The sequence below is a fragment of the Piliocolobus tephrosceles genome, chromosome 6 (assembly GCF_002776525.5).
Source record: "Piliocolobus tephrosceles isolate RC106 chromosome 6, ASM277652v3, whole genome shotgun sequence".
Taxonomy (NCBI): domain Eukaryota; kingdom Metazoa; phylum Chordata; class Mammalia; order Primates; family Cercopithecidae; genus Piliocolobus; species Piliocolobus tephrosceles.
This window is the reverse complement of record NC_045439.1, coordinates 113,796,472-113,808,979: the sequence shown is the minus strand read 5'-3', so window position 1 is coordinate 113,808,979 and position 12,508 is coordinate 113,796,472. Positions and strand designations below refer to the sequence as shown.

At 38.5% G+C, this 12,508-nt stretch overlaps 1 protein-coding gene across 1 annotated transcript in view; it reads left to right on the top strand.

Annotated features, from left to right (window-relative positions):
* Window positions 1-12,508, top strand: part of AKAP6 (A-kinase anchoring protein 6) — a 419,768-nt gene that overhangs the window by 105,357 nt on the left and 301,903 nt on the right. The window contains exon 3 of the mRNA XM_023227448.2: window positions 7,407-9,176. Within this exon, the coding sequence (XP_023083216.2) occupies window positions 7,407-9,176 (1,770 nt within the window). The remainder of the gene's footprint in view (window positions 1-7,406; window positions 9,177-12,508) is intronic.

Below are 12,508 nucleotides of genomic sequence, written 5' to 3'. Positions count from 1 at the left end.
CCATACTTCCCAAAACTGGATTTCTGATCTTTTATTTCTGTGTGTCTAGTGTGACTCTATGAGGACATTTAAAATACTGCTTAATTTATTTCTGCCAGCACACTGGAATTGTAAAACAAGAAGATAATTAGGATAAAATTATCAACTTTCTCAGAATAAATTCAACTATGAAAGATTTATAGAATGATGAGGGAAATGGCAAAAACAAAACAAAACAAACAAACAAACAAAAACCCAGTTAAAAAAGCACTGGTAAATTAGAATAGTAGATGTCCTTTCAGTGAAGGAGGATTCATTTTTCTCTTTCTGGAAGTTAGTTAAATTTCAGAGCCACATAAAAGAGTAAGTTTGGAACTCTGGAGAGTGGCAAGTTCCATCTTCTTCTCTTCTTGAAAAAACAATATATGAATTTTATTCTTTATTTAAATATGGAGCAGACTATATCTAGTAAAAAAAAAATTGGCCAATACCTTATTAAAATAAAACCAGTCAATAACCAAACAACAAAGAACACTTTAAGGCAAAGCTCAAAACAGTTTTAAAAATATTTCTGCAATTTTCTATATTCTAGACATTGTGACAGCACTTTAAATTTGTTTCATTTAGGAAGGAAGGTAAGGGATATTAAAAGTAGTTACATTTTAGCCTGGCGCAGTGACTCATGCCTGTAATCCCAGCACTTTGGGAGGCCAAGACGGGAGGGTCACTTGAACTCAGGAGTTTGAGAGCATTCTGGCCAACATGGTGAAACCCTGTCTCTACTAAAAGTACAAAAATTAGCCGGGCATGGTGGCTCATGCCTGTAGTCCCAGCTACTCAGGAAGCTGAGGTGGGAGAATTGCTTCAACCCGAGAGGCAGAGGTTGGAGTGAGCCGAGATCACGCCATCACACTCCAGTCTGGGCAACAGAGCAAGACTCCGTTTCAAAAAAAAAAAAGGAGTTACATTTTATAGATGGAAAAACTGAATTTAAGAAGAGGTTAAGTGAATACTTCTATGTAACAAACCTGCACATCCTGCACATGTACCCCAGAACTAAAAATTAAAATTAAATTTTTTAAAAAGAGGTTAAGTGAATACCTAAGGATATAAATCTGGGCATAATTAAATAAAACAAAACCAAGTTTTAACTGATTTCTGTTTTAATAATAATTATTGTTTCTTCCCTGCCTTTCTTCCTTAAATATTTATTGATTTCTTACTGTGTATAAGACTCTGTGCATTCAAAGATGAATAACACATGTTAGAAATGACCTTCGTAATTTTTTTGGTCATCACATAGTTCTAAGAGGTAGGCAGAGCAAGTGCTATTATCGTCAATTTACAGGTATTATGATTGTATTCATCTTACAGATGAGAGGATTGAGGTCGAGAGAGGTGATGTCACACAGGTGATAGGAGTGGTAACTCTTAATAATATCAACACAATAGGAAACATTGATTGAGAACTTACCATGTGCTAGATGGTGTGGTAAGCACTTACCTAAATGATACTTACCTTCTCCATGGGGATGCATTGGTCCTTCTAGAGTGCTCATAACTTAGCACTTTGTGGATTCCTCCACTGGCACTTATAATGAGCCAAATTGTATCAGGCCAAAGTATGTGCTATATTTTGAACTACGTGAGGGTTAATTCCAGATTATATTCATCTGTGTATCTCCCACAGCACCTAGTTCATATTGCTGTAAAAAAGTCTGATTAGTTTAATTGAATTAAATAATGCAGATAATCCCTGCTTTAGATGTGGAAGAGGGAGATATAATTTCAGTTTGATGAACGGGGAATTAATCATTGAGATTAATTATTTGATTCATAATTTCAGCATGTAGAAAATGGGAGTTCTCTTAAGAACTATTAATATAGTATAAATAAAAATATTGAAAGATTTTTGTATATTTTTTCCCCTTGCCTATGAGAAACAAACCTTTTTTGTACTTCACAGTTGCTTGTCATTACTTGCTCTTCTCAGTCCACTGCTGTTCTCTGGGATGCATTTGGAATCATAGAATCCCAACATGGGAGGGCTGAAAGGAATCTGAAAAAGTCTAGTCCGTGTAGACTAACATGTAAATTGATGGGCCTCTTACTAGAATGCCACAGCCCCTGCAGGTCTGAGGACTCAAGATCTCCACATCTCTAAGTTGCGAATGTTAAATTTCATGTTCAGTTGGTGGCGAAACATAGTTTTAAAAAAAGAAAGATCTAAGAAGGCATTTGGAACTAGGCTTCAGTTAACTTAATTATGGATAAGGAACAAAGCAAAATGTCTTGCTTCAAATTAGAAAAAAAAAGGAGGGGTGTTCTTTGCTATATATATATATTTTTTTTTTCTTTTTTTTTTTTTGAGACCAAGTCTCGCTCTGTTGCCCAGGTTGGAGTGCAGTGGCATGATTTTGGCTCACCGCAACTTCTGCCTCCTAGGTTCAAGCGATTCTCCTGCCTCAGCCTCCCCAGTAGCTGGGATTACAGGCACATGCCACCATGCCCCACTAATTTTTGTATTTTTAGTAGAGACAAGGTTTTGCCATGTTGCCCAGGTTAGTCTCGAACTCCTAGGCTCAACAGAACCACCTGCCTCATCTTCTCAAAGTGCTGGGATTACAGGTGTAAGCCACTGTGCCCGGCCTACTTCATAACATGTTAAATGGAGGTGTATTTAAGTGGAGTGCATGGCTAGGCAGCTCTCACCCAGCTACATGTATTATACAATTATATGTGATATTTCTGAAATAAGGGCAGTAAAACCAACAGGCAACACCCGTAACTCCATATCTTCCTGAGACTTTATTATGTACACACGTTAGAAAACTATGTGGGAAGATGATGTGGAAGGCAGCAATGGAACTAAAAACATTAGTATTACTATGCAATATTTTCAGAGATAAAACTCATTCATCTGCTCTGAGAAACTTCAGAGAACTTTCTTTTCTTACACTTGCCTCTGCACGGTGAAATATTATATACTGTTTTTGTTTTTGTTTTTGTTTTCCAGGGAGGGATATTTTTTCGCATTAAAAAATACAGTTTGAATAAAAAATTGTTACCCCCTGAGGGATAAAAGACTACAAATAGGGTGCAGTTTATATTGCTCGGGTGTTGTACCAAAATCTCACAAATCACCGCTAAAGAACTTATTCATGTAACCAATCACCACCTGTTCCCCAATAACCTATGGAAATAAAAAAATTAAATAAAGTAAAAAAGTTATTACCCCCCGAGTAACAATCACTTAACTGTCTCACCAGTTAAGATGGCATTTATTCACTAGTTGAGATGGTTGGCCGTACTGATATGGTGGGACAGGATGGGAGAGAGCTTCCTCTGAAGCATTAAGTGTTTTTGAGTATGGTGTTTTCTTTTCTAAACCAGGACCTGGCTAGAGATTCCTGAAGATTTAAGAAAAGGCAGCCATACTTTATTCTCTGAGATGTATCCATTAAACAATATATTCATGTAATATATATATTGTAATTATATATATAATGTAATATATATGTCCTATAGATATATATATATATTTTCAATATATTCGTGTAACATCACTGATTGAGCATCTGTTATTCTTGAGCAAGACAGTATCCCTGGTCTTAAGGTGCTATGACCACCAGAATGGGGACTAAATGGGGACAGTATTTGCAAGACTGTCATATTCCCTGCTTGTCCAAAGGCAGGTGGCTGACAGTTGAGTTTGGAGTCTAATTTTTACCTGGACCCTCAAATTTCTTTTTTTTTTTTTTTTTATCTATCATATAAACGCTTTTCTTTAATCTCATATAAGCACTGCAGTGCAATAACCATGATAAATGTAATAGAAAATCATGTTGCAAATTTCAACTATTAATTTAAATAGGTTTTATGGGATAGTTTTGGAATTTAACCATCGTTTTATAATACTATTTCTATAAAAGAATAAGTTCTGAGTAATGAACAATCAAAAGATTAAAGAAAATACAACCTGCTTTTGAATTGGGAATCTCACTATTATGCTTTTAAAAATTGCATAAAGTGTAACTTTTGTTTGGCTGACTGATTCCTAGTTCAGTTATGAAGCACAAAAGTTATACAATTCCATTTAGGTAATTTTTGTTGAGATTGGCAGTTAATATTGATTTCTTATTTTGTGCAGTATAATTTAGTATTAGCAATAACTTTCATCTTGAAACTTTCCTCCTCAATATACTTCATTTTTAAAATAATAACGTCATAAGAGTGAACATTCATTGAGCACTCATCCATGTACTAGACTTCTATCTTACATATGTTACCTCCTTTAAGCCTCTCAACACCCCTGTGGTGTGGCTTATCATTTCCTTTTTATAGATGAAGGAAATAAAGCTGAGCAACATCAAGCTACTGGCTCATGGTCACATAACTAATTAGTGCGAGAGCCAGAATTTGAAACTTGGGCTTTCAATTATTGGGGTTAATTAAAACTACATAATCAGAGAAAGAAATTATAGGAAGGCATAGAGAGACATTCTAAAATGTCATCATTCATTCATTCAACAAATGTGCATACTCTGTGCAGATCACTATGCTAGGTGCTACGGGTACCCTGGTGAGACAACCATTTTCTGTGTGATTTATACTCTCCTGGTACTTACAAACTAGTGGAAAAAGCAAATTGATCAGATAATCACAACAGTATTTATTTATAGATTGAGATAAATGCTTAAAGAGAAAGCAGGGCTTACAATAAAAGATTCTGACTTACATGTGAATCTGGAATCTTGAAAAAGTGAAACTTAAGCTGAAATCTGAGTGATAAGGAAGAGTCAACTAGTTAAGGGGTATAGGCTGGAAGCTTTCCAGGCAGAGCAAACAGCGTGTGCCAAGGCCCTGAGGTAGGAGAGAACATGGTATTTTCAGAAAGTGAAAGGAGAACACTGTGGCTGAGTGTGGCCAGTGAGGGGAGAATAGCATAAGAAAGGCCTCTTTGGGCCTGGCCTGGAAAGGGTTTTGGTTGTGTTTTAAAAATAGTTATCTATGATATCGTTTATTTCTGTTTTCAGTCATATGCTTGGGAGATCTTCAAATATTAAAGCAATATATCTTTGCATTTAAGTGTGTCATTTTTTGCTTTTACTACTTTTAATTGGCACATAACTACATATTTATAGTGTACAGTGTAATATTTTGATACATGTACACAATGCAATGATCAAATCAGGGAAATTAACATACCCATCACTTCAAACATTTATCGTGTCTTCATGTTGGGAACATTCAAAATCCACTCTTCTAGCTATTTGAAAATGTAGAATAAATTGCTTTTAATTACAGTCATCTGACCCTGCTACAGAAACCAGAACTTATTCCTCCTATCTAGCCGTAATTGTGTATCCATTAACTAGCCTCTCGCTATCCCCACCCCCTACCTTTCCCAACCTCTAGTAACTGCTATTCTGCTTTCTGCTTCTCTGAGTTCAACTTTTTTAGCTTCCACATATGAGTGAGAACATGTGGTATTCGTCTTTCTGTGCCTTGCTTATTTAACTTAACATAATGTCCTTGAAGCTCATGCATGTTGTCACAAATGACAGGATTTCCTGCTTTTCAAAGGCAAAATAGTATTCCATTGTGGATATATGCCACATTTTCTTTATCCCTTCACCTGTTGGTGGACACCGAGGTTGAGTCCATATCTTGGCTATCATGAATAATGCTGTAATAAACATGGGAGTTCAGGTATCTCTTTGACATGCTGATTTCCTTTTCTTTGGATATATACTCAATAGTGGGAATGGTAGTTCAATTTTTAGGTTTTTTTGAGGAAAGGTTTGGATTTTGAACTTAACAGCAACACGATGCTTCTAAAGGACTTGAAACAAAGAACTAACAGATTTGCAATTTGTAAAGGTTACTGTGGTGGCAGTGTGGAAAACAAATTGGAGGTGGGGGCATGCCAGTTTAAAGTAATATCTAATGGCCAAAATACAGACTTTGGGGACAGCTTTCATCCAGGGCCAGTGTCATCTTTTGGTCCAAGCTACTCTTATGTAAGACAGGGACAGTAGTACAGTCTCCAGAAGAAAAATTTAAGGATTAAATGAAAAAGTAATTGTAGTAATCAACTATCATCATTTATAGATGAGGACTCTGAGGCTTAGAAAAGTTAAATAAGGCTTTTCATCTGTTTATCTAGATGTTATGGAAAGAGAGTGAGCAGAGTAGGAGATAAAGGCAGGGTGAAGGTCTCAAGGGAGAGAACATTCCAAAAACAAAACAAACAAATGAGCAATAAAACCAGATGTAAGATTCTGGAGAAGCCAGATCTTGGGAAAACCTGGCTGAGAGGATCACAGGGTCCAACTGCCACATGGGTTCCAGCTTCAGTTGGCTCACTGCAGTTCTTCCTCCAGAAAAAAAGGAGATCTGGAGATGTAACAACCCTTCACTTTTCAGTTTTCTTTTTTCATTTCCTAAGGGGGCTAGGTTAGATCAGGCTGTTATTTAGCCAGTAGGCATAATAGGATAGTTCCTGGGGCTCTTCTGCCCCTAACAAAGCATCAGTAAAAATCTTCCCATTTGTTGTATGAAATCAGAAAGTGCAATAGTAATGAGACAAAAGCCTTAATTACAGAATTAAAGATTTAACAAATTAAAAATAGTTAATTGTAATACTGTTTTTTTTTTTTAGTGCGAGGGAGTTTTAAATCAGATCAGCCTATCCAGAATTATGAATAGTAAGAAATATGGGCACTTAATAGCTCACATACACCAGTGGGGGTAGGACTTGGGGAGAAAAACATGCAGAGGGAGGAGATGAGGCTATCTCTAATGATAAAGTTTGGACATTCATTAATTTTCTCCTTCAATAGGGTGGGGCCAAACAGAAACTGGTCTCGAACTGTTACGTATTTGCAAATTCAATAGTTTACCTCCTTCGATTCATCAACATATATTTAAAACACTGGCTTATTATAATTAATCATTCTACTTAAAAATATTCATTGAGCATCTGCCATGAGTTAGCCACTGTGGTAGTTACTGGAATGATAGCAAAAAGCAAAACACATTCGTGGAGATTTTACTTTTACATTATTTTGATCCCAGAAATTGTATTACTTAAGGCTTTGTTTATGAAATTCTTATTAAATGAATAATATATTATTTTTAAGTTGAAAATTAAGGCAAGAATGGATACTTTTGGCTTGATCTCGACATTTCTATTAAGGCTGTATGCTCCAGATTAGTGAAAAATCTTCAGGTGTTTAAGAAGAAGATGCTGTATAAAGCAATGTGGTAATTGATTAATATCCGTTTGTGTATGTCAAATCAGAAGCAATAGAGACCAATACATTTGACCTTTATAGTGCCCTGTACTGAAATTTCATTTAAATAGCAGCTGATGTTGTAACTCATGTTGCATTTACTGAAACCATTGCTGTTGTCTGTTTCAGGGCCGACTTGATTCTCTTACAGAAGTGGATGACTCAGGACAATTAACTATCAAATGTTCTCAAAATTACTTGTCTCTGGATTGTGGCATTACTGCATTCGAACTGTCTGACTACAGTCCAAGTGAGGATTTGCTCAGTGGGCTAGGTGACATGACCTCTAGCCAAGTCAAAACCAAACCCTTTGACTCTTGGAGCTACAGTGAGATGGAAAAGGAGTTTCCTGAGCTTATCCGAAGTGTTGGGTTACTTACGGTAGCTGCTGACTCTATCTCTACCAATGGCAGTGAAGCACTTACTGAGGAGGTATCTCAAGTATCTCTCTCAGTAGATGACAAAGGTGGATGTGAGGAAGACAATGCTTCTGCAGTCGAAGAGCAACCAGACTTAACACCGGGCGTGTCATCATCTTCAGGAGAAGCTCTGACAAATGCTGTCCAACCCTCCTCTGAGACTGTAAAGCAAGAATCCAGTTCCTCCTCCCATCTTGGTGCAAAGAATCAGCAGCCTGTTCCTTGTGAAAATGCAACCCCCAAGCGAACCATCAGAGATTGCTTTAATTATAATGAGGACTCTCCCACGCAGCCCACATTGCCAAAAAGAGGACTTTTTCTTAAAGAGGAAACTTTTAAGAATGATCTGAAAGGCAATGATGGAAAGAAGCAAATGGTTGATCTAAAGCCTGAGATGAGCAGAAGCACCCCTTCACTAGTAGATCCTCCTGACAGATCCAAACTTTGCCTGGTGTTGCAGTCTTCCTACCCTAACAGCCCTTCTGCTGCCAGCCAGTCTTATGAGTGTTTGCACAAGGTGGGGGATGGGAATCTTGAAAACACAGTCAAATTTCACATTAAAGAAATTTCTTCCAGCCTGGGAAGGCTTAACGACTGCTATAAAGAGAAATCTCGACTTAAAAAGCCACATAAGACCTCAGAAGAGGTGCCTCCATGCCGAACACCTAAACGGGGGACTGGTTCAGGCAAACAAGCTAAAAATACAGAGAGCTCAGCAGTGCCAAATGGAGAGCTTTCTTGTACTTCCAAGGCCATAGAGGGGCCACAAACAAATTCTGCTTCTACATCCTCACTTGAGCCTTGTAATCAGAGAAATTGGAATGCCAAATTGCTATTGCAGTCAGAAACATCCAGTTCACCACCTTTTACTCAGAGCAGTGAATCCTCTATTGGCTCAGACAACATCATGTCTCCAGTGCCACTTCTTTCAAAACACAAAAGCAAAAAAGGTCATGCCTCCTCTCCAAGTCACGTCACCAGGAATGGTCAGGTTGTGGAGGCCTGGTATGGCTCTGATGAATACCTAGCACTGCCCTCTCATCTTAAGCAGACAGAAGTATTGGCTTTGAAGTTGGAAAACCTAACAAAGCTTCTGCCTCAGAAACCCAGAGGAGAAACCATCCAGAATATTGATGACTGGGAACTGTCTGAAATGAATTCAGATTCTGAGATCTATCCAACCTATCATGTCAAAAAGAAGCATACAAGGCTAGGCAGGGTGTCTCCAAGCTCATCTAGTGACATAGCCTCTTCACTAGGGGAGAGCATTGAATCTGGGCCCCTGAGTGATATTCTTTCTGATGAGGAGTCCAATATGCCTCTCTCTGGCATGAAAAAGTATGCTGATGAGAAGTCAGAAAGAGCTTCATCCTCTGAGAAAAATGAGAGCCATTCTGCCACTAAATCAGCTTTAATTCAGAAACTGATGCAAGATATTCGGCACCAAGACAACTATGAAGCCATATGGGAAAAAATAGAGGTAAAGTGGTTTTCTTAATATGAATGATTTCTCACTTGAGTTTTGGAAGTAATGCTGGGAGAAGGTCACACTGTCTACACTCTATTATAAAATGTATGGCTATTTTTGATAAATCTGATTCCCCAAAGAAAGAAAAGAAAAAGCACAATGATCACTGCACGTGACAAAGAGTATGAATCACTAGGAACTGCCCTTGTCAGTGCATTAGCTTGATGTGCTCCTGCATGGTATAGAATTCTCTGTTGATATTGTTCAAGTCTATCATGACTACTGATGAATGCTGGAATCCCTTGGATCTAATACAAAATTAAATAGAACAATAACTATGCACACACAGGTAGCTCAGGAATATATGCATAGACTATTCCAGTTACCCCAGAGTGATTTTATCCATTTCTTCTGACTCCAGAATACGTTCCACATCTCCAATGTTAACTTCTTGTAAAAATAGACCAGATATTTCTAATTTATTAGGGATCATTTTTTTCTTTACTCTTCCTCCCCTTTGAGAACTCTGGCTAATAACCGTATTACCTATACCATGTACCACCCATGGACTCTGGGATGTGAAGTTGACATTTTGGCTAAATCTGTAATTTTGAACAAATTACTAGATATGACGAAATGTTTGAGGACAGACTTATCAAAATTCTCAGGACTGACAGCTTGGGCAACGTAGGGAGACCCCATTTCTATATTAGCGAGGAGTGGTAGCACACACCTGTAGTCCTAGCTACTCAGGAGGCTGAGGCAGGAGGATTGCTTGAGCCGAGGAGGTTGAGACTGCAGTGAGTTGTGGTCATGCCACTGCATTCCAACCTGGGCAACAGAGTGAGACCCTATCTCAAAAAAAAAAAAAAAAAAAAAAAACTCAGGACTGAGCTCCATAGTATAAGTAATTATTTGACCTTTTAAGAAGCATCTGGGCAAAGAGATTCACTGTGATTACTGTGGTAATGGCCCTTTCCTCAGGAGGCCATTGGAAGTAGATCCAGCTGACTTGATAATTATTAATGGTTTCTTGTTTGATGACATATAAATGGCCACGCCTGGCTACATATAATTTGTATATGACTTTATGGTATACAAAGCTCTCCCACATGCCTTTTTTTTTTTTTTTCTCTCTGAGCAGTTTCGCTCTTGTCGCCCAGGCTGGAGTGGAATGGCACCATCTCAGCTCACTGCAACCTCCACCTCCCAGGTTCGAGAGATTATCCTGCCTCAGCCTCTCTTGTAGCTGAGATTATAGGTGCCCACTACCATGCCCAGTTAATTTTTGTATTTTTAGTAGAGACGGGGTTTTGCCAGGTTGGCCAGCCTAGTCTCGAACTCCTGACCTCAGGTGATCCTTGGCATCCCAAAGTGCTGGGATTACAGGCATGAGCCACTGCGTGTGGCCCATACATACATTTTTTTTTTTTTTTTTTTTTTTTTACTTTATCTTCACAGCTGTCCTGTGAAGGAGGCAGGCCATGCCAGATTATTCTCCCTTACAGAGATGGAAACAGGCTCCATGAGCTTAAGTGATTTTTCACAAGCTAAACTAGATGGATGGATGGATAGATAGATAGATAGATAGATAGATAGATAGATAGATAGATAGATAGATAGTAGATAGAGACAGACAGAAAGACACAGATAGACAGAGACTGACAGACAGACAGGCAGAGACAGAGACAAACCAGACAGACCTTTTGTGTGGGAAGCTGAGACGCAAACCCATGTCTTCTGATTCTTAGTCCAATTTTCTTCTATAGTATCATGTTGCCTCCCTGAAAGGGGTTGTAGTTTCTCCTTCACCAGGAAACTGTAAGGTAGGGGAGAAGAAAGTTCAGGACTCATTCAGATTGGATAGAGAATATTGATGTAACTGCCATGGGCACTCCTAGTTTTTTTTTCTTTTTTTTTTCTTTTTTTACATCCATTCATTGTTGAACACTACTCTGAGACCAGCATTGTGCTAGACACTGGGTAAAGGTGTAGTGCATGTGGATAGAATAACCTGGAGGAAGAAAATGCAGGTTTATAAACAAAGAGGAAAAAGTTAACAAATATATAGCAGTAATAACATATTAATCATCATTAACATATATCAAGTATTCATGTATCTAATCCTCACAACAACCCTGATATTAACCTTATTTTATGACTGAGGAGACAGGCTGAGAGAGACCATGCAGTCTGCTCCAGAGCCCATACTATTAACTACATGCCCTCATTCCTCTCCGTGAAGAAGTTATCAGTAAGTACTGGATATAAAAACTGTGGTATTGTAGAGAAGTAATCATATCAGTGGAGCTAGAATTTGCCTGGGCAGTTCTTGTGAAGTACTAAACCTTAAGTGGAGCTTTGAAGGATGTGCAGGATTCAGAAAGATAAAGGAGAAGGAAGGTGGCGTTTCAGGCAGGAGGAGCATAAACTAAAGCACAGAGGTAGAAATGGGAATGAGCATAGATGGGGTACAAAGAGAGCTGTCCTGATTGGAAGGTTTGTCATCAGAGATCAGTGAAAGTTGCCATACCTATAGTAGGTATGGAAAGTCCCTGAAGGCCACACCAAGGCAATTAGAATTTGTTCACCAGGCATCCACAGCAACTTCTCTGAAAGGGACTGACAGTAGTAACTAATACTTCTTAAGCTCTTATTTTGTGTTTGGCTCTGTACTAAGTAGTTTACATGCCTTACTCTACTTAAGTCCTAGAAGGGAGGATTTTTTCAGATGAAGAAACCAAGGCAGAATGTGATTCGGAAACTTGCTCAAGTCCTCACAGCTAGTAAGTACAAAGCCAGGATTTGAACCTATAGCCAGCATTCTTAAAGCAGTGTAGGCCCTGGTCTCTAATAGTCTTTCCAGAAAGGTTAATTGGTAATAACAGAAAGATGGTCCTGGCAGCCATGGCGGTGACCAGGGCAGAGATGTTGGCCTGTGGCAGCCAACCGGAGGAACTGCTGTGATGTGGGTCAGGCAAGAGGAAGGGAGGGGAGTGTTGAGAAAGTGAATGAGTCCAGAAAACTGGTTCTAGACCTTGCTAGAAAGAATTCAGGAGCCATTTAGTGATCAAAGCCTGGTGTGGCCCATAGCTTGGCATGTTCCATTCTGAGCCTTGTTTCATCTTTTGTAAAAAGAGATGTTTTAACCAGATGATGACTATGATACCAACTTCCAATCTGATTCCACAGTTCTACAAAAATGCAGCCAGGTTTTCAGCATCTGGAGACTGGTGTGTCTTTAATAGAATGAAACATTTGGATGAGTAGCTGGTTTGAAGTAGAGGTGGTGCAGGTAACTTTTGAAAACTGTGCATAGATAGTATATGATGAAACTTTTAAGA